The sequence below is a fragment of the Podarcis liolepis genome (genome assembly GCF_965112155.1).
Source record: "Podarcis liolepis genome assembly, chromosome: 13".
Taxonomy (NCBI): Eukaryota; Metazoa; Chordata; class Lepidosauria; order Squamata; family Lacertidae; genus Podarcis; species Podarcis liolepis.
This window is the reverse complement of record NC_139573.1, coordinates 53,716,759-53,737,697: the sequence shown is the minus strand read 5'-3', so window position 1 is coordinate 53,737,697 and position 20,939 is coordinate 53,716,759. Positions and strand designations below refer to the sequence as shown.

Genomic DNA, 20,939 nt, shown 5'->3' with positions numbered 1-20,939 from the left:
CTACCACCCACTACCAAGGAAATATAATAAACGAATAAAATGAGAAGCTACCCAGTTGATGCTGACACAAAGTAAAAGAATATATGTTTTCCCACCTCATCTCCTCTCTCCCCCCTTTTCTTCCCCAGTCTTATGCTATACACAACACGAATGTTTCACAACAAATGCAATTGAACTGTAGAAAACACAACCTGAAAAAAGAGAAATACACATACTTTGGAAATCAAGAATTTCTTTAATAAACATTAGATAAAACAAACAAATTGATGTAAGAGGTTCTGAGATGAAAGAGGTGCACCATGTCCTCATCCAGGCAAGGCCCTTCACATCTCCCTTGCAGGCTGAAAGATGGACCCCAGAAGGAGCAGAATGTCCACCTGCAGCGTGGCCACCTGGGGGTTTGGCTGAAAAGCAGGGGGGAAAGGACATTGGTCAAGGACAATGGGAGTTGTAGTCAAGCAACCCCTGTAGGAAGGCCTCCAGTGCCCAAACCCATCTTACTAGTGTAAGCCTTTTTTAAAGAAATGCCTCCAATAATAATAATAATTTATTTATACCCCAGCCACTCTGGGCGGCTCCCAATCAAGTGTTAAAAACAGTACAGCATTAAATATTAAAAACTTCCCTAAACAGGGCTGCCTTCAGATGCTTGTTTCCTTCGCATCTGAAGGGAGGGTGTTCCACAGGGCGGGCGGGTGTCACTACCGAGAAGGCCCTCTGCCTGGTTCCCTGTAGCCTCACTTCTCCCAAAGAGGGAACCGCCAGAAGGCCCTCGGCGCTGGATCTCAGTGTCCGGGCTGAATGATGGGGGTGGAGACGCTTCTTTAGGTATACAGGACCGAGGCCGTTTAGGGCTTTAAAGGTCAGCACCCACACTTTGAATTGTGCTCGGAAACGTACTGGGAGCCAATGCAGATCTCTCAAGACCAGTGTTATGTGGTCCTGGAGGCCGCTCCCAGTCCCCAGTCTGGCTGCCGCATTCTGGATTCATTGCAGCTTGAACACGTACGCTCAACTTGTAGTGTGTTCTCCCCGCCCCGTGCAAATCTTTCTTTCCTCTTACCTGTTGAATTCAAAAGGGAGGCTTTGGCAGCAGCCACAGCAGTGCAGACAGGGGTTCCTGCAAGAAATAAGGAATCTTTGAAGCAGGAGAGAACTCGATGCTAAGGGCTGCTTCAAGGGAAGAATCCCTAAAGATGTGAAGGGGCTATCACAGGCCGAACGCCAGGGACACCCCTCAGACGCCCATTCAGCTGTCACACCCTCCCCAGGGACTTAAAGCAGATTCCACTGCAGAGCTCACAAGAGCAGCCTTTTGGCAGAAACCGTCAGGTGACCAGGAGATGCAGCAGAAGAGCATCTCTGACGGCAGGGCTTTAAATTAGGGTTAGACGACTTAACGGAGGAGAGGGCAGTCAAAGGCTACTTCTCCTGATGGAGACAACATGCTTCAGAAAAGCCGTTGCAGGAAGTCCCAGGTGGGCAGAGGGCTCTTGGGCTCGAATCGTGCTAGCGGCTTTCCCACACACATCTGGGTGGCCCCCGGGAGAAGAAAAGGCTGGACCAGAGGGGCCCTTGGCCTGATCCTGCTGGCCCTTCTTGTGCGTTTCCTAAGCCCCCCCTCCTTCCCCCTGTCCCATCACCTCTGAGACAAGAAGACTTCATCTGGGCTCCTGTCCCTCCCAGGATGCGGCGGCTCCCAGGCTGAACCTTCTCCTCCCTGCAAAGGAAACAGAGACATCAGCAGGCGCCTGGCTCTCAGCCATGCTAGCCCCAGTTTGGGGCAGGAGGGGGGGACCTGGGAAGGGGCATTTCCTCCTACCTGATCTTATTAGCTGCCCCAACCTGTCCTCCTCTGTACGGGCGTCTGGGCTCTGTCCCGGCCAGCTTGGCACAGAAGCAGCAGCCGAAGTCTCCCCCGCTCCGGAGTAACTCTTGAGGTGTTCTTGATGGGTGGAAACCGTGGCTCGTCCTTCTGCGTCAAGTAGGGCCAGGAAGGAGCCATGGCCACACAGAGAATGGACGGAGGGGGAGGCAGGCGAGGGTCAGGGGCCGGGAACCGCCACGATGGTCTCTCATTCTTCATCCTGGAAGCAGGCGCTGGAGCCTCATCCCTGGAGGTGTGGCCCTGTGGAGGAAGAAGGACATCAAATGAGAATGGGCCTCTGGTGGGCCAAAAACTATGGAAGGACCCCTTTGTTCCCTCTGCCCCAGTACCTGAGGGTCGTCACATCTCTCCAGGGATTTGACCAGAACAAAGCATTTGTTGGGGAAAGGCTCCCTCCCTGTAAAGAAAATGGAGACATCAGCAGGCTCCTAGCTCCCAGCCACGCTAGCCCAGTCTGAAGGGTGGGGGATCTGGGAAGGGGGCATTTCCTCCTACCTGATCTTATCAGCTGCCCCAATCTGTCCTCCATACAGGCGTTTGGGCTCTGTCCTGGCCGGCCTGGCTCAGAAGGAGCAGCCAAGGTCTCCCCCGGCTCTGGAATAACTCAGGAGGTGCTTTTGATGGGTGGAAACCTTGGCTCGTCCTTCTGTGTCAAGTAGGGCCAGGAAGGAGCCATACCCACACAGAGAATGGACGGAGGGGGAGGCAGGTGAGGGTCAGGGGCCGGGAACCACCACGATGGTCTCCCATTCTTCATCCTGGAAGCAGGCGCTGGAGCCTCATCCCTGGAGGTGTGGCCCTGTGGAGGAAGCAGGACATCATATGAGAATGGGCCTCAGATGGGCCAAAAACTATGGAAGGAGCCCTTTGTTCCCTCTGCCCCAGTACCTGAGGGTCGTCACGTCTCTCCAGGGATTTGACCACAACAAAGCATTTGTTGGGGAAAGGCTCCCTCCCTGCAAAGAAAATGGAGACATCAGCAGGCTCCTAGCTCCCAGCCACACTAGCCCCAGTCTGGGGCAGGAGGGTGGGGGGCCTGGGAAGGGGCATTTCCTCCTACCTGATCTTATCAGCTGCCCCAACTTGTCCCCCTCCATATGGGCATTTCGGCTCCGTCCCAGCCGGCCTAGCTCAGAAGCAGCAGCCAAAGTCTCCTCTTTCTCTGAAATAACTTGAGATGCTGTCTTAATTAGAGGAAACTATGGCTGCTACTTCTGTGTCAAAGATGGCTGAGACTGAGCCATGCCCACACAGAGAAGGGGCAGTGGGGCAGAGGCACGAGGGATGGCAGCCAGGGGCCTGGCCCTGTGGAGGAAGCAGGATACAGTATGGGAAAGGGCTGTGACTGGCCAAAAACTACAGACAGAACGTCAGCTCAGATGCACATTCAGCTGTCTCAGCCACACCAAATATTCAAAGGCTTCTCTCTCCACTTTCACCATCATGGAGAATCCTGGAAATCCTGTAGTGTGTTCCGGGTGCTGGGAATGGGAGCTGTCGGGAATGGTAGGTCCTGGACAAAGGACAGTTCCCAGGATTCCTTGGTGGAAGCCAAGACTGTGAAAGTGGTAGAAGAGGCCTTTGAACGTCCGGTGTGGTGGATGCTCTCAACAGGAAGCCTGCCACTGACATGGGGGTTATGTTCTGGGGCTCACACCAGAATTTCACAGGGTCAAAACACATGGGATTCAGGGCTGGGTGGAAATGACAAAGTCCCTTTTCCCGGACACCCGCCTGCTTTCGGCCCCCTTTTCCATTCTTTAGATGAGTGAACAAGATCACACTGCCAATCTTGCAGGAACAAGGAAGCCCAGGAGAATCAGATGCCCCACAAGAGCATCTTGGATGAGGTGGCTTTCAAAGAGGGTGAGACAATTGCCTGGTGGAGAGCGTTATTGCAAGGCAACCAGGTTGGAGGGAGGAATGCTTCTGAAAAGCACTTTCTGGAAGCCACAGGTGGAGAGAGTGTTCCTACAACTCCCCAAACATGTTTCAGAAGGTCGCCCTTCCTTCCCTCTGGCCCAGTACCTGAGCGTCGTCACGTCTGTCCAGGGATTTCACCAGAATGTTTGCTCAGGTTGGCACCACAACCTCCTGGCACATGTGGAGAATGGATTCCTCATGGAATAAACATACCACAACTTCCAAAATGCCATTTTTAAGTGTGGCCGCCTCCCCTTCCTCCATCTGTTCCCGGCACCACAGAAGCCTCTTAGGACCTAGGAGACAGAAAGGAAAATAAAAACAGAGGAAGAGGTTACAGATGGGAAATGTCGGGGACATAAACTCAGAGACCCTGGCTTATGTTTCGCAGCAGGACTTAGGATCCACCCAGGACCTCAAACTTAAACTGTTCCCTCCCTGTGTCAAATTAAAGATTGTAAGCCCCTCAGGGCAGGAACCTCTTTCTCAAGGGTCATACGCAGTGATGGTGCAGAGAAATAATATAAAATAAATCTCTCTAGGCCCCTGCCCCATACAAGTTGAAGCCCACTGGACGCCTTTTCCTTAAATTTCCAAATCATCACCATCCTACCATTTATTTATTTCTAGGGTTTAGAGGTGTCCCCTACAAATCCATAACAGTATTTTGCCAATGCATGATAAAGTATATAAGTTTGGGACAAAGTAGTTGCTTTGGAAGATGATAATCAGGCATAACTGGGTCTGTCAAGCTGTTTCCAGGTGTTTAGAGGGGGTGGTGCGAGGAATCTGGGCATTCGCAGTACAAGCCAAGCCTGGCTCCATGGCTCACCTAAATTTAGGGAATTCTGTTCCCGGGCAGCTGGCAGAGCCCCTCTTTGCCACATGCCCCTGGGGATATCGACTGTCCTACTGGTCCTAAGCCCAGCCCAGCTTCAGGTCCCCCACCAAGAACCCCCCTTCTAGAACCCACTGCTCTCAACCGACTCTCAACTGCCTCCCTCCAACATTCAAACTCCCTTTCAAATCCTCCTCCAACCCCCCATCTCCACCAGAATTCCACTCTCTTCCCCCCTCCCTCCCTGCTTGACATTCCCTTTGGAATTCTAGCATCACCTCAATTACCATACTGCAAAAAAAGTGGAAGAGGGTACAGATGGAATCCAGAGGTTACAGACCCTGGCTTAGGTCTTGCAGGAGGACTCAGGATCCACCTTGGACCTCAACCCTTCCCTGTTCCCTCCCTGTGTCATATTAAAGATTGTAAGCCCCTTGGGGCAGGAACCTCTTTCTCAAGGGTCACAATCAGCAATGGTGCAAAGATATAATATAAAATAAATCTCACTACGCTCCTGCCCTGAGCTAAAGCCTGCTAGAAGCCTTTCCCTTAAAACCAAAGGCTGTGCACAAACCATCCATTTGGGTCTCCTGCAGCATGAAAAGGAGCTAAGTCTACAGAGCTGCACTGCTGAGAGACAGGGACTCAGACCTTAGAAAGACAATTGTCAGAGAGGGCTCTGTGTGATGTCCCTTTCCCTGCTCTCCTGGAGAAAAAAGAGCAAATTGTTCCCCTCTCTCTTCCTTTGACCTGTGTTGGACATGCCTCTTCAGCATGTGCCTGGTGTTGGTTATCAAGTAAATATCAGAACTGTTACAAAAGGCGGGTGCCACCCCCACACTCTGCAAGATGCCAGGGGGGTTCAAGCACTCACCCAGAGTCTGTGTTCCTTTGGAGAATGGACCACAGCTGAAGAAGACCTGCGAAGCTTTCAACAGCTGTGGACAAGTCAAGCCAGGGAGCCAAGTCGCCGTGCACCAGTGACAGGTGACACTAATAACAATAGCAATAATAATAATAATAATATTTATATGCCACTCATCTCCTCTGGGCCTCGGAGCACCTCCTACCTTCACAGTTCCTTCTCATTATCAGTTGTCTCAGCAAGTCTCTCACCATCATCTGACAGGCATCCCTCTTGCAGGTCACTGTAAGGCTTGCTTGCAAATCAGCACTTTGTGACATCAGCTGGCAAAGACGGGCCAGGTTGCTGGGTTGCCAGGCAGCTGAATTAATAAAAATAAAAACAAGGGGGCGCGTGTCAAAGTGTGCTGGGATGAGGCCCCCGTGGGTCAGGCCAGAGGGTGCTGTTGGGGTGTGTGATTGTGCCTTCCCTTGTTCTACATCTTGCTCCCCTCCCCGTTCCTTTAGCTGCTTGATGGAATCATAGCATAGCAGAGTTGGGAGGGATCCCAAGGGTCATCTAGTCCAACCCCAGACAAGGAGGCAGTGGAAGACAGGAGTGCTTGAGCAAGAATACTTATCGCAAAGTATTGGAAGATCTACCCACCCTGGAAGAGTGGCAGATGAAGGTGATGGACTATATGGAATTGGCAGAAATGACTGGCAGAATCCGAGACCAGGAAGAAGAGTCGGTGGAAGAAGATTGGAAAAAGTTTAAAGACTATTTACAGAAATATTGTAAAATTTATGAATGTTAGCATGATGTTGGATAGAAACTAAGTGGTTTATAGCTGTAATGTTATAAGGGAATATGAGAAAATGAACTATTAATAGGTAAAAATCCAATGCTAAAATATTTTAAGATTGAAGACCAGGATAAACAAAGAGGGGAGGGATTTGCTGAACCAACAAACTGAACTGGAATACAGAAAAGGGAGGCGTGAGGAGGTCCGGGAAATAAGCAAATGAAAGATAAGTTATTGAAAGATTGAATTGTTTTTAACTATTTTTATTTTCTTTTTTTCTTTTTTCTTTTTCTATTTTGTAATATTTTGAAAACCTTAATAAATATCTTTTTTTTAAAAAAAGGAAGACAGGAGTGCCTGGTGTGCTCTGGTCCATGAGGTCACGAAGAGTCAGACACGACTAAACGACTAAACAACTAAACAACAACAAAGAGTTGGGAGGGATCCCAAGGGTCATCTAGTCCAACCCCAACAATGCCAGCATCCTGCCCACTGCCAGCCCTGGCTGGACCCCAAACTCTGGCCATCTTCTTAGCAACCAGATGCACTGACCCCTTGCAATTCTGCCTGGGCGGGAGAAAGGGGAGAGAGAAATGTTTTGCTCTCTTTCCCTCAGGACATGGATATGAGAGCCACGCCATGAAGCCCTCTCAATATCTCAAGGGCCGTCACAGGGCGGAGGAAGGAAGCTTGTTTTCTTCTGCTCCAGAGGCCCTCAGGAACTGAAGCTACAAAAAAGGAGACTCTGACTCAGTCTCAGGAAGAACTTTCTGACAGGAAGAGCTGCTTGACAGTGGGAAGAAATCCCTTGGGAGGCGGGTTGGTCTAGATGACCCTCGGGTTCCCTCCCAACTCTACAGTTCTATGATCCTATGATTAAAAGTGCATCCAATGAGAATTTAAAGCACACAGCGTCCCCCAAATGATCCTGGGCATTGCGGCTTTCCTCTCGCAGAACTACAATTCCCAGAACCCCTGACAAACTACAATTCCCAGAATCGTTTGGGGGAAGACACCTGCTTTTTAGAACAGGGAGTACCTGCTGCACACTTCCCCCAATTTCCTAGGAACCAGGAATGGGAAGCTCAAGTGCTTCTAATAGGATGACTTGACAAAGCAGGCTTATAAAATTTTGTTCCAAAAGGTGCCACCCCTCTCTCTACTGAGCGATGCCAAGAGTCCATGGCTCTCACCTTTGGAGAACTGAGATATGGCAGAGACTGTCTTACCTTTAAGAAATACGGTTTATTCACCTGTTTACAAAATCAGTTTGCATGGAGGGAGTCCAGAACTTACAGCAGAGTCAAGAGGGACTTGTCCCCCACAACAGGGCAGCCAATCTTCCCAAGTTGGATTCCACACTAGCCTCAGTTTTCCTGTCACCTCACACCCAGGTACAGTGGTACCTCGGGTTACAGACGCTTCAGGTTACAGACTCCGCTAACCCAGAAATAGTACCTCTGGTTAAGAACTTTGCTGCAGGATGAGAACAGAAATCGCGTGGCAGTCTGGCCCCCTTCCAAATCCACTGTCTTTGTCCATACCTCTGGGCAACTGATCCTTAATGGTCCTAGTTTGGTCAGGTCCTTTTGCACAGGCTAGCCCATGAATTCCTCTGCAGCTTGCATTTCTCCCTTCACATCCCAAATAACCCCAAATTTGTACCATTTATCAATTTCTAGGGTTTGGGATGTCCCCCAAAAATCTATAACAACATTGTGTGTAATAGGGTAATTGAGGTAATGATATCAGAATTCCCAAGGGAATGTCAAGCAGGGAGGGAGGGGGAAGAGAGAGAGTGGAATTCTGGGGGAGAGAGACGATTGGAGGAGGCTTGGAAAGGGAGTTTGAATGTTGGTGGGGAGGCAGTTGAGAGTCGGTTGAGAGCGGTGGGTTCTGGAGGGGGGAGGTCAGTTGGGGTGGGCAGTTATTCAGCTTAGGATCAGTATGAGAGTCGTTTGACGGTGGCCAAAAAGGAACAGAGACGCAGAGAGGGACTGTGAGTCTCCTGTGGAGGCCGGGGAATGTGGCAGTTCCATGCCCAGCGAAGAGGGGCTCTGCCAGCTGCCCAGAAACAGAATAACCACAATTTTGGATGGCCACAGAGCCAGGATTGGCTTGTTTTCCTAATGCCCAGATACCTCACACCACCCTCTGAAAACACCTGGAAAGCAGCTTAACAGACCTGGGCTATGCCTGATTATCATCTTCCCAAGCAAGTTAGAAATGTAATGCTGGTGCTCAACGAAAGAAGTTTAAAGACTCTCTCAAGGCAGATCTTAAAAAAAATGCAGTACTGTATAAACAGTCATGGAACAATGGCCTGTGAGTGCTCCAATTGGAGAACAGCCTTTACCAATGGTGTCATGGACTTTGAAGACACTCGAACTCAGGGCAAAAGGGAGAAACAAGCTAAGAGGAAGGCACGCTTGGCAAACCCTCACCGTGATCAACTCCCACCAGAAACCTATGTCCCCACTGTGGAAGGAAGTGTGGATCCAGAATTGGCCTCCACAGTCCATTATGGACTCACTCTTAAGACCATGTTCATGGAAGACAATCTTACTCGGCTACGAGTGATCGCCAAAGAAAAAGATGATAGATTTGGGTTCTACAGCCAATTTCATGGCCTTCATGGAAAATCCTCAGGGGAAGATGCTCCCCCTCCCCCCAGTTGGTCCATCACTTCCACCATTGTGCTCCCCAAAAGGCGGCACCCACCCAGCAGCTGGAGGCGCACCTTGGGGAGGGGGATAGTGTCACGGGGCAGGAATCTGCTTCACCTGCTGAACAGCAGCCTGAAGGGGTAAAAGGGGGAGTGACTTCACCTGCAGCTTCAAGGACTCCAAGAAGAAAGTGCTGATGAAAACCAGCTGGCTCCAGCCTTCTTAAGCAGAGCTCCCAGTAGCAGCCAGAGAAGGCAGAGAAGGAAAGAAAACAGCTTGCTTTTTTCCTTTTTAACACTATTTATTATGAAATATTATTTGATCGTTGTCATATCGAAAGCAACCAGTTGCTCTAATTTCTTTGTTTAGTTTTAACATGTGCCAGTCATGCCGCTCTCCGCTTTCAGGGAAGGGCACATTCAGACAGCAACCAGGACATCCGAGAAAACATGCAAGGCACTGAGTAGCATAGATTCCTCCAGCGACATGGAAGGACTTTACAATCCAGAAAAGCAAGACCGAAATGTCACGGAAGACTGACTTTGGCTCTTGTCTATCAGCTTGGGAAGTGGCGACGAAGACCATTCTCTGGAAGCGTGGCCCTATGAAAATATTAATCTGAATTTTCAGCATTAAGCCTTAGTCCAGACGTCACCTTGAGACCTGCTTACTCACATCAAAGTTCAAATGTTGAGAGAAGTGCTTAATCAAGGAGCTGGTGCATGTGATCGCTCTTTCCTGTTCATATATTTTGGGAGTCAATCCAGAAATGCAAGACTGGAATGCCACAGATGGCGGAGTTTGGCTCTTGTCCGACAGCTTGGGAAGTGGCGATGGAGACCATTCTCTGGAAGCGTGGCCCTGTGGAGGAATCCACTTCCGGACAAGACGATCTCTTTTCTCCTCTCATGCAGGAAGGTTCTTCCATTCTCTGTTGACACTCAACTTGTAGGGTGTTCTCCAGCCCCATGCAAATCTTTCCTTCCTCTTACCTGTTCTTTTTATAAGGGCGGTTTGGGCAACAGCCACAGGGGACAGTGTTCCTACGACTCCCCAAACATGTTTCAAAAGGACCCCTTCCTTCCTTCTGCCCCAGTACCTGAGGGTCCTCACGTCTCTCCAGGGATTTGGCCAGAACAAAGTGCACCCACTGGCGAGGGTGTCTGGCCAGCTGACCCAGGGAAGGAGGGGGACAGAACAAGCACCCCTGCCAGGCTGCCCATGCCCACGTCACCACTGGCTGCCAACCATCACTGCTCCTGCCTGGGCACATAATGGCCAGACCCCTGGCTTGGAAGGAGGGGGCGAGGGGCTGGGGAGAGACAGGCCTGCTCCCCCCCCCCACTCCAGCACTCAATTGGCATTTCCCCCTACTTGAACTCTGAGCCTTTCCGCACTTTGCCTCCCTATGGGGGTCTTTGTCCTTCCCTCTGTCCCAGTACCTCTGGGGTGAGAGGCCTTTGTCTGGGCTCCAGTCCCTCCCAGGATGCAGCGGCTCCCAGCCTGAACCTTCTCCTCACTGCAAAACAAACAGAGACATCAGCAGGCGCCTGGCTCCCAGGCACGCTAGCCCAGTCTGGGGCAGGAGGGGGGGACCTGGGAAGGGGGCATTTCCTCCTACCTGATCTTATTAGCTGCCCCAACCTGTACTCCTCCATACGGGCGTCTGGGCTCCATCCCGGCCGGCTTGGCACAGAGGCAGCAGCCCAAGTCTCCCCCGGCTCCGGAATAACTCTGGAGGTGTTCTTGATGGGGCGAAACCTTGGCTGCTACTTCTGCGCCAAGTAGGGCCGGGAAGGAGCCATGCCCGCACGGGGAACGGATGGAGGGTGAGGCAGGCGAGGATCAGGGGCCGGGAACCGCCGTGATGGTCTGTTGTTCTTCGTCCCGGGAGCAGGTGCTGGAGCCTCATCCCTGGAGGCGTGGTCCTGTGGAGGAAGCAGGAAGCATCTGATGAGAAGGGGCTGGGGCGGCTGAAAAACTACTGGCCCATTTTTGATGACCCCCCAAAAGAAGTTCCACAAGGACCCCTTCCTGCTGTCCCAGTCCCTGATGTTCGCCACGTCCCTCCAGGGATTTCGCCAGTACGATGTAAACGTTGGGGAAAGGCTCCCTCCCTGCAGAGAAACCAGAGGAATCAGCAAGCGCCTGGATCCCAGATGATAGCACCAGTCTGGCGCATGAGGGTGGGGGACACGGGAAGGAAGCATTCCTAAAATATGGGGCACTCAGTAGGCATTTCCACTTACCTGAAGTGGGAGCCTTTCCCCCCTCGTTCTGGCGGGCCTCTCGCCTGAGGAAGAAATAAGCTGTTATTCTGATTGCTTGGAGGAGTTCCAGATAGATATATAGATGACAATATTTATTATTATCATCTATATATTTAGACATATTTATGGACATATTTTTGAGCCCATTTTGTGCCCCACCCCTCACCTGTTGGGGGCCCACCTCACCACCCCCTAGCTACGGCCCTGACTGTACCACCCTACGATTTGGCCCACCCCTCCCTCATGTTCTTCCGCATAGTTTAAGCCCCCTCTGCAGCGTGGTGCCCAGCGTGAGCGCACCAGTCATGCCATCCTAAAACTGCCCCAGCGCAGCCTTGACAGAGGATCCCACTCCTTGTCCTGGCCAGGTGGACCACAGAGAAACCCTCTCCATAAAATTATAGGGATCTCTAAATCAGACCTTCCTCCTCCAGCTAGCAAGAGCACTGGGAATCACTTCGCCTGCCACACAAGGTCACAACATACCTCAATATTGCCCCCCCCCGTCTGCCTTCCCAGCTCCCTCCCTTCCTCACTCTTCCACATCTCTCCTTCTCCTGTTTGGCACAGAGCAGCCCGGCAGCAGCCCATGGGCAGGCAAGCCAGTGGAGGCAGGGCCTTCCTGCGGTGGAGACATAGGGCCCCCGGGCGGAGCAGCCCCCCAACTTCTGTAGGGACAGCCTGAGTGCTGGCAAGGGTGTCTGGCCAGCTGACCCAGGGAGGGAGGGGGACAGAACAAGCACCCCTGGCAGACTGCCCATGCCCACGTCACCAATGGCTGCCAACGAACGCTGCTCCTGCCTGGGCACATAATGACCAGACCCCTGGCTTGGAAGGAGGGGGCGAGGGGCTGGGGAGAGACAGGCCTGCTCCTCCCCCCCACCAGCACTCAATTGGCATTTCCCCCTACCTGAACTCTGAGCCTTTCCACACTTTGCGTCCATACGGGGGTCTTTGTCCTTCCCCCTGTCCCAGTACCTCTGGGGTGAGAGGCCTTTGTCTGGGCTCCAGTCCGTCCCATGATGCAGCGGCTCCCAGGCTGAACCTTCTCCTCGCTGCAAAGGAAACAGAGACATCAGCAGGCGCCTGGCTCCCAGCCCCACTAGCCCCAGTCTGGGGCAGGAGGGTGGGGGACCTGGGAATGGGCATTTCCTCCTACCTGATCTTATCAGCTGCCCCAACCTGACCTCCTCCGTACAGGCATCTGGGCTCCGTCTCAGCCGGCTTGGCACAGAGGCAGCAGCCCAAGTCTCCCCCGGCTCCAGAATAACTCTGGAGGTGTTCTTGATGGGGCGAAACCTTGCCTGCTACTTCTGCGCCAAGTAGGGCCGGGAAGGAGCCATGCCCGCATGGGGAACGGATGGAGGGTGAGGCAGGCGAGGATCAGGGCCCAGGAACCGCCATGATGCTCTGTTGTTCTTCGTCCCGGGAGCAGGCGCTGGAGCCTCATCCCTGGAGGCATGGTCCTGTGGAGGAAGCAGGAAGCATCTGATGAGAAGGGGCTGGGGCGGATGAAAAACTACTGCCCCATTTTTGATGACCCCCCAAAAGAAGTTCCACAAGGACCCCTTCCTTCTGTCCCAGTACATGATGTTCGCCACGTCCCTCCAGGGATTTCGCCAGCACAAAGTAGACGTTGGGGAAAGGCTCCCTCCCTGCAAAGGAAATGGAGTAATCAGCCAGCGCCTAGACCCCAGATGATAGCACCAGTCTGGCGCATGAGGGGGGGGGACGACACAGGAAGGAAGCATTCCTAAAATATGGGGCACTCAGTTGGCATTTCCACTTACCTGAAGTGGGAGCCTTTTCCCCCTCGTTCTGGCGGGCCTCTCGCCTGAGGAAGAAACAAGCTGTTATTCTGATTGCTTGGAGGAGTTCCAGATAAATATATAGATGACAATATTTATTATTATCATCTATATATTTAGACATATTTATGGAATATTTTTGAGCCCATTTTGTGCCCCACCCCTCACCTGCGCCCCTGTTGGGGGCCCACCTCAACCCCCTAGCTACGGCCCTGCCTGTACCACCCTACAATTTGGCACTACTCCCGCATTGTTTTAGCCCCCTCTGCAGCATGGTGCCCAGCGTGAGCGCCCCAGTCATGCCATCCTAAAACTGCCCTAGCGCAGCCTTGACAGAGGATCCCACTCCTTGTCCTGGCCAGGTGGACCACAGAGAAACCCTCTCCATAAAACTATAGGGATCTCTAAATCAGGCCTTCCTCCTCCAGCTGGCAAGATCACTGGGAAACACTTCCCCTGCCACACAAGGTCACAACATAAATCCGGATTTTGGTGGGTTTCCCTGCACCGCTGGGCTGCTGCTGGGCTGGTTGTGGTTTCCCCAAACCACGTCCCTGTGAAGGAAGAAGGATATTGTACTCTCTAGGGGACAGGGGTCCCGTGGGCCATCCCCAGTGATTTCCTCTGGGGCACATCACCCTCAATATTTTCTCTCCCCCCCCCCGCCAGTCTGCCTTCCCAGCTCCCTCCCTCCCTTCCTCACTCTTCCTTCTTTCCTTCTCCTGTTTGACATAGAGCAGCCCGGCAGCCCCCCATGGGCAGGCAAGCCAGTGGAGGCAGGGCCCTCCTGCGTGGAGACATAGGGCCCCCTTCTGTAGGGACAGCCTGAGCGCTGGCGAGGGTTTCTGGCCAGCTGACCCAAGGAAGGAGGGGGACAAAACAAGCCCCCCTGCCATGCTGCCCATGCCCACGTCACCACTGGCTGCCAACCATGGCTGCTCCTGCCTGGACACATAATGACCAGACCGCTGGCTTGGAAGGAGGGGGCGAGGGGCTGGGGAGAGACAGGCCTGCTCCTCCCCCCCACCAGCACTCAATTGGCATTTCCCCCTACCTGAACTCTGAGCCTTTCCACACTTTGCGTCCGTATGGGGGTCTTTGTCCTTCCCCCTGTCCCAGTACCTCAGGGGCGAGAGGCTGTCATCTGGGCTCCAGTCCCTCCCAGAATGTGGCGGTTCCACGGCTGAACTTCTCCCTCACTGCAAAGCAAACGGAGCAAACGGAGATATCATCAGGCACCTGGCTCCCAGGCACGCTAGTCCCAGTCTGGGGCGGGGGGGGGGGACCTGGGAAGGGGCATTTCCTCCTACCTGATCTTATTAGCTGCCCCAACCTGACCTCCTCCGTACGGACGTCTGGGCTCCGTCCCGACCGGCCTGGCACAGAGGTAGCAGCCAAAGTCTCCCCCCGACTCCGGAATAACTCGGGAGGTGTTCTTGATGGAGGGGAAACATTGGCTGCTGCTTCTGCGCCAAGTAGGACCGGGAAGGAGCCATGCCCGCATGGAGAACGGACGGAGGGGGAGGCAGGCAAGGGTCAGGGGCCGGGAACCGCCATGATGGTCTCTCATTCTTCATCCTGGAAGCACGATGGTCTCTTGTTAATAATCCTGGCGCTGGAGCCTCGTCCATGGAGGTGTGGCCCTGGGGAGGAAGCAGGACATCATATGAGAATGGGCCTCAGATGGGCCAAAAACAATGGAAGGACCCCTTTGTTCCCTCTGCCCCAGTACCTGAGAGTCGTCACGTCTCTCCAGGGATTTGACCAGAACAAAGTCTATGTTGGGGAAAGGCTCCCTCCCTGCAAAGAAAACGGAGACATCAGCAGGCTCCTAGCTCCCAGCCATGCTAGCACAGTCTGAAGGGTGGGGGATCCGGGAAGGGGGTATTTCCTCCTACCTGATCTTATAAGCTGCCCCACCCTGAACTCCTCCGTTCGGGTGTCTGGGCTCCGTCCCGACCGGCCTAGAACAGAAGCAGCAGCCAAATTCTCCCCCGGCTCCGGAATAAGTGCTTTTGATGGGTGGAAACCTTGGCTGCTGCTTCTGTGCCAAACTGGGCCGGGAAGGAGCCATGCCCACATGGAGAAGGGGCAGTGGGGAAGAGGTGCGAGGGACGTCAGCCGGGAACCGCAGGGATGTTGTTCGGTTCTTCATCCCGGGTGCCGGATCTGGAGCCTCATCCCTGGAGGCCTGGCCCTGTGGAGGAAGCAGGATGCAGTATGGGATCTCATGTGAATGGGCTCTCACTGTCTGCAGATTCCCCAATTATTGCATCGCCACACCATGCTGCTGGGCAAACTCGCAGAACATGAAATTGCTGGTGGCTCCTGAGGTTTTAATGCTCACAATTGTACTCTGCGTCCATCTGGGAACTGTAGCGTCACACGCGAACTGAGACCAGGAATAGCCAGTGGTAGTGGAGGCCCAGTGTTGTCACAGAGGATACATATGGGAAATGCCAGGGAACCCAGAAGTCTAAACTGACAGATCCTGACTTCTGTCTTTCAGCACGACTCAGGGGACCACCCTGGATCCTCAGCCTTTCGCTGTTGCCTCCTTGCCTCAAATTAAACAGTTTAAGGAACCTCTTTTTAAAGGGTCACACGCAGTGATGGTGCAGAGAAATAATACAAAATAAATCTCACTACGTTTTTGCCCTGTGTAAGCTAAAGCCTGCTAGAGACCTTTCCCTTGAAATGATAGACTGTGTACCCACCATACCTTTGGGGCTCATCCCCACTTCCCCTTGGGTCATGTGCCCAGCAAGCTCAGGTGTGTTAACATATTTGACCTTTGCTAGATGGGCCAGCCTGGTTTGCTAAAGTCAGCCCAGGAATTCCTTGTCTGGCAGAGTTGTGCAGTCTGTACTTTCATTGATATCCCAATTAATCAAAATTCTACCTTTTGTGTATTTCTGGGGTTTGCGGGGAGGGGGTGTGTCCCCGGCAAATGTATAACACTATTTTGCCTGCACAGTTTTTAATGCCAATATTGATGTGAACTGATGCATGATTTATAAAGTAAATAAAGCTTATTTTTAAAGTTCCCATGTTCATGCCTGATTCTTTCTTAAGTGGGGAAAAGGGAGGGGAGGCAGCTAGCTTCATGGCTGGACTTGCTCAAAACAAGGTTTTGCAGCCTGATCCCTATCCTTTTAAGTTTCTGTCAAGGATGGGATTTTAAAATTCTGTTTTTTAAGGAGCAGCTGGCAACCCTTCTTCAGGTATACAGAATCCACACTGTGAATTGTGCTCACAAACGTACTGGGAGCCACCATATGTCCTTTAGGACTGGGGTTCTCTGGTCCTGCCAGCTGCTCCCAGTCTAGCTGTCGCTACATCTGCTGGCGCCTCTCAGATATGCCTGAGCCAATCTGTTCTGAGGGGAATCCCTTCCTGTCCTCCAATATATGGTCATCTGTTAGAGCTTGAGCAGGACCAAACCCCATCTCCCAGGCGGCCCCCTTGAAGGCAAGGCACAATCCTGGGACCCTCAACACCCAACGGTTTTCCATTTCCAAGGCACGGGGTCCCTCCCCAACTCAAGAACGGGGCATCTGAGCTCCTCCCACCTCCCTGGTTCCTCCTCATGACTGAGTTCCTAGGACTCCACGGATCTCTGCTAATGGGAGCTGTTCCCAGAGCCCCTAACAAACTACAGTTCCCAGGATCATGGGGGGGGGGGGAGACACCTGCTTTTTAGAACAGGGATGAGGAACCTGCAGCTTCCTCACGCCCATTTCCTTGGAACCAGGAACAGGAAGCTGAAGTGCTTTTTCTATCAGGATGGTTGCAGGGAGCAGCAGTGCTTTTCTTCAGCCAGAATTCTCCTCAACTCCATTCAAGCATCTTAAAAAGATTAATATTTATTTATTTATTTTGCCCAACTTCCGCCTGCTTTTACCCTTCTGGCCGGGAAAGGAATCTCACCCCCTGGCAACACAGCTAAGATGGCTTGCTGCTTTGTGCCCAGGGAAGGGCTGCAGCGGACACCTCGTGTGTAAAGAGAGGGATGCTGATTGGGAAGCAGTGCAAGAAGAAGCAGGCAGCTTCTGGGATGCTGATTCCTGGACGTCTTGTAGCTGTGTGGATGCAGGAATGGGTGGGCAAAGAAATAAAGCTGCCATTCGGGGATATCTTTATCAGCACCACCTGCAAAGTCACAGCATGGTGAATAAGACTTGGGAATACCCAGGAATGTTACTCAGAGTAAACTGGAGGGGAAGCAGAGTAACAGGGTGGGGTGCAGTGGGGAGGGAAAGTGGGCATGATGGCAAAGCTCAAAAGTGATGCAGGACTGCAGGAGGTGTAACGCAGACTTAAGATGAGAATCGTTTTAGGGAATTCAATGTGTAATATAATATAATATAATATAATATAATATAATATAATATAATATAATATAATAACAAAAGAACCAATTGGGGCAACATCTAGGGGGAAAGGGTGGTCTCCAGTTCTAATCTGGAGGCTGTCTTCTACTTTGAGGTAGAAGGAGCGATCCAGGGTCTAAATCCCCTTCCTGTGTTTCTGTTTGGGAGGGGCTGTGGCTCAGTGGCAGAGCATCTTCTGGGCACCCAGAAGGGCCTTGAGTCAACTCCCTGCTTGGCTTCAGGTGTGGGGATGAGAAGGCCCAGCTTGCAGGTTCGATCCCCTTCTGGCGCAGCTGCATCTTCCTCGACTAGATGACCCTCAAGGTCCCTTCCTGCTCTGTGATTCTTTGATTCTAAGGATGCAAGAAGCATTGGCACTCCCGCTGTGCTAACGCAACACAGGCACACAGAGAGACAGATTGAAGCTCGGCCATGAAGTCTTCAGTCGCCAGAGGTGAATATGCAGGAAAGCGCCTGGCCCTTTGCCTGGCAGAAGACCTCACCCACTGGGCTGCATAGACAGCTGCCTCAGGAGCCAGATCCCAGGTACCGGGAGCTCCAGACTGCCTTCCTCTGGCCTGGCTGGCAGCAGCTCACCTGGGGATCAGAGATTCCCAAGCCTCACCTGGAGATGCTGAGGACTGAGCCTGTGGCCTTCCACGTGCGCTGAGCTATGGCCTAAAAAGGCCCCTGGGTGGGTCCATCCTTGGGATATCTAGGCCAGGCTGGGAGCAACTGCTACCTGCCCCCCTTTGGACAACCATGGCCAGGCAGTTGACAGCTGGGATGAGCAACCCAAGGCCCACCATCTGATTCCATGCATCCTAGAGATGGCACAGAGAGAGAGGCAGAGACTGTCTCTTGTGGGGAGGGGACTCTGCAATCTTGCAGTGCAGCAAACACGGCCCACTTTGCCTTGTCCCACGACAAGCTGCAGCTCTAAATATACCATATTTTCTCCTGGGGATTAGAAATTTGTCTTTTTAATTTTTTATTTAAGAAATGCAATATTAGACCAAGGCAGACTGTTTCAAAATCCTAATGTGCCTGCTAGGTGGTGGTGCTTCAAAAACATCCCAAAGTGCTTTACCCAAAGCTCCAAATTTGCCATATTTTCCCATTGGGACTAGAAATCTGTCTTTTCACATCTTTCCTTCCTCTTACCTGTTCTTTTCTCAAGGGAGGCTTGGGCAGCAGCAGTTTCCCCAAAATTCTTTTAAGTCAGATTCCTCCTCTTGAAACAAAAACAAAAACCACCTTGCGGTTTTATCCTACTGCATTTGTAGTATTGCCATAATGTCAAGGGTGTGAATGGACTTAGGGGGAAGCCTAGTAACAACTACACCCACCCACCCACCCACCCACCCACACACACACACACCCCTCTCTGATCTGACAAGCTCTATTCTGAAGGCAACGGTTCCTACGTTTCGGGGGAACTGCAGCCATTGGGGAGAGGCATGCCTTAGGCCACCACCTCATAGGGAACGTAACAACTATGGTCCTCCTTTAAAAAGTGGCTCCTTGGTGAAGCATCTTCTTTGGAGACAGAAGGGCCCAGATTCCATCCGGAGAAGGCTGGGACATGCTGGGCCTGAAATCCTGCAGAGCCCTGCCGGCGTAGACCATACACCGAACAAGGCGTGGACCCACAGTCAGTATAATAAGGCAGTTTCCCCTACCAGCCCCTTTGTCTGCATCTCTTGCCTCTGGTGTGGGTGAACGAGGCACCTCCCGGTGGGCTGGATTTGGTTCTGGCGCCTCCACCCACCGACCCAGAAGATAAAAAGCTTTTTTACCCCCTTACAAGGAAGTATAGGAGGCCTAGAGGGGCCAGTAGTGCACATTTGATTGACCAGTCATGTTGCTCCTCTTTTTCTTGTTGGCCAAGACCCAACTGTGACCTTGCTAATGGCACTGTGCCGTCTTTTAAGATTTGCTGGACTTTGAAAATCCAAAAGAGGTTTCCCATCTGCACATTGGCTTTGTACATACCGAGCGAAATGAGACAGGCGACTGAAGGCCTCGCTTTTTTCTCTTCTGCGCTCCCCTCCCCCCAGAACAACCTTTTTTGTACATTTTTAAAAATATGGTTCAAGCAATATCACTCTGTATGTTTGCAAAGCTGTATGATGTCTTAACGTGCTTTATTAAATTATGTTATTCATATATTGTTATTGGTGAAAACATTTGTATCAGTGAGACAGTTTGTAAATGGTAATCAGTGCTACAACTTTGTCCTTCAGCTCCGGGGTCTGGGATTGTTGTGCTTTGCAAGTTCTCTCTCCCCCATCGCCACCCCTCAAAATCCCAAGCTCCACAAAAAGGGCCCAGATGGCGTCATCCCAATGGAAAACTGAAGCCTCTTGTCAGTTTGAAGACAATGGGGTGATGGATGTTGTTCTGGACTTGGTGGCGGAGTATGAAATATCTATGGCAGCAACTAGATAAAGGGATTTCTCTGATTATCATTCTACTTGCATGTGGCACCATGATTGCATTATCTTCCTTCCTAATAGTTTTGACACCATTGCTGCTGCTTTTGGTACCACAGAACTCTAACTGTCTTTACATGTTTTCAGTGAGGCCGAAACTAGAAGTGACATTGAATACGTCTTTGCATTTAACAGGTGCCATTTTTGCAAAACCACAAATAGCAGCTGGGTGGGTGGGTGAGTGAGAGCAGCTTAACCCTTTGATGAGAGGGAAGCTCCCTTGGGCACCGCTGGTGGCTTTCCAATCCCAATCTCAATAGTAGTTTCAAGGGAGGAATTTTCCTTGTGACTGAAACAGGGGAGAGGTCCTTCCAATCTGCTGTGATCCTGATAACAATCAGCGCTCTCCTCCTTGCATTTTAAAAAGCTACTTGTTGCATTCAACTTCATATCTAGTTTGTTCCTGGCAGGGCTCTCTGAGCACTCCCCACACCAAATAATCTCTCAATTTCTTTCAAGTGCAGCCCTACCAGTGACTGTGCAAAAACTTTTAAGGCCATTTTAAAACTGCCAAGAAAAGATGCTTGGGGATCAAACTGAGCCCATCTGCATAACTCCTCCTTTTGCAGAATATTCTGATTCTGTTCAGATGCATTGTAAGTTTGTTCCGTCTGGGCATTCCAAGGATGTGAAAGCCCCACCCACAAGCCCCCAAAATCTTATTCAGCAACCTGTCTAGTGTCTGAGACATTATCAGGCGTTATCTACAGAGTTTCAAGTTTTCAAAGACCATGAGGACCAGAAATTTGCCATTTAATTTTTTTTAATTAAAAAAAAGGTAAGATTAGCAGGAAGTTGGATTCTGTACCCTATTATACCTTCTGCATGCTGTAGCTCCAGCAGGTCAGGTGAACATGTGTTATCCCTGTAAGTACCTGTGCTAACAGAGCAATTTAAAGAAAAGATTTCTGGGCTGTGTACAGCAGACAGAACATAAAAATGCAGAAATACACAGGATCCTTATTTGCAGTGGGTGAGGTGCAGCCATGGCAGAAACCAGTATCTTCTCCAGCTGGCCTCCTTTTTAGG

General features: G+C 51.6%; 1 protein-coding gene across 10 annotated transcripts in view; it reads right to left on the bottom strand.

The window, feature by feature from the left end:
* Positions 1-215: 215 nt before the first annotated feature.
* LOC310692387 (uncharacterized protein) overlaps positions 216-20,939 on the bottom strand; it is a 45,553-nt gene continuing 24,829 nt past the window's right edge. The window contains exons 1-7 of one of the 10 annotated variants that reach the window (XR_014518755.1): positions 12,776-12,888; positions 2,949-3,865; positions 2,777-2,844; positions 2,384-2,687; positions 1,644-1,720; positions 1,064-1,120; positions 216-404 (exon numbers count right to left, since the gene is read on the bottom strand). Coding sequence is in view for 2 of the 10 variants with exons in the window: in XM_083473323.1 (XP_083329449.1) it covers positions 236-404; positions 1,064-1,120; positions 1,644-1,720 (303 nt within the window). In the remaining 8 variants the exon portion in view is untranslated. Of the gene's footprint in view, positions 405-1,063; positions 1,121-1,643; positions 2,129-2,217; positions 2,286-2,383; positions 2,688-2,776; positions 4,108-4,643; positions 5,505-10,416; positions 10,484-10,560; positions 10,893-12,775; positions 12,889-14,940; positions 15,047-15,150; positions 15,240-20,939 lie in introns of those variants that run through there. The other 9 variants (XR_014518757.1, XR_014518756.1, XR_014518752.1 and 6 more) reach the window with 9 other exon arrangements.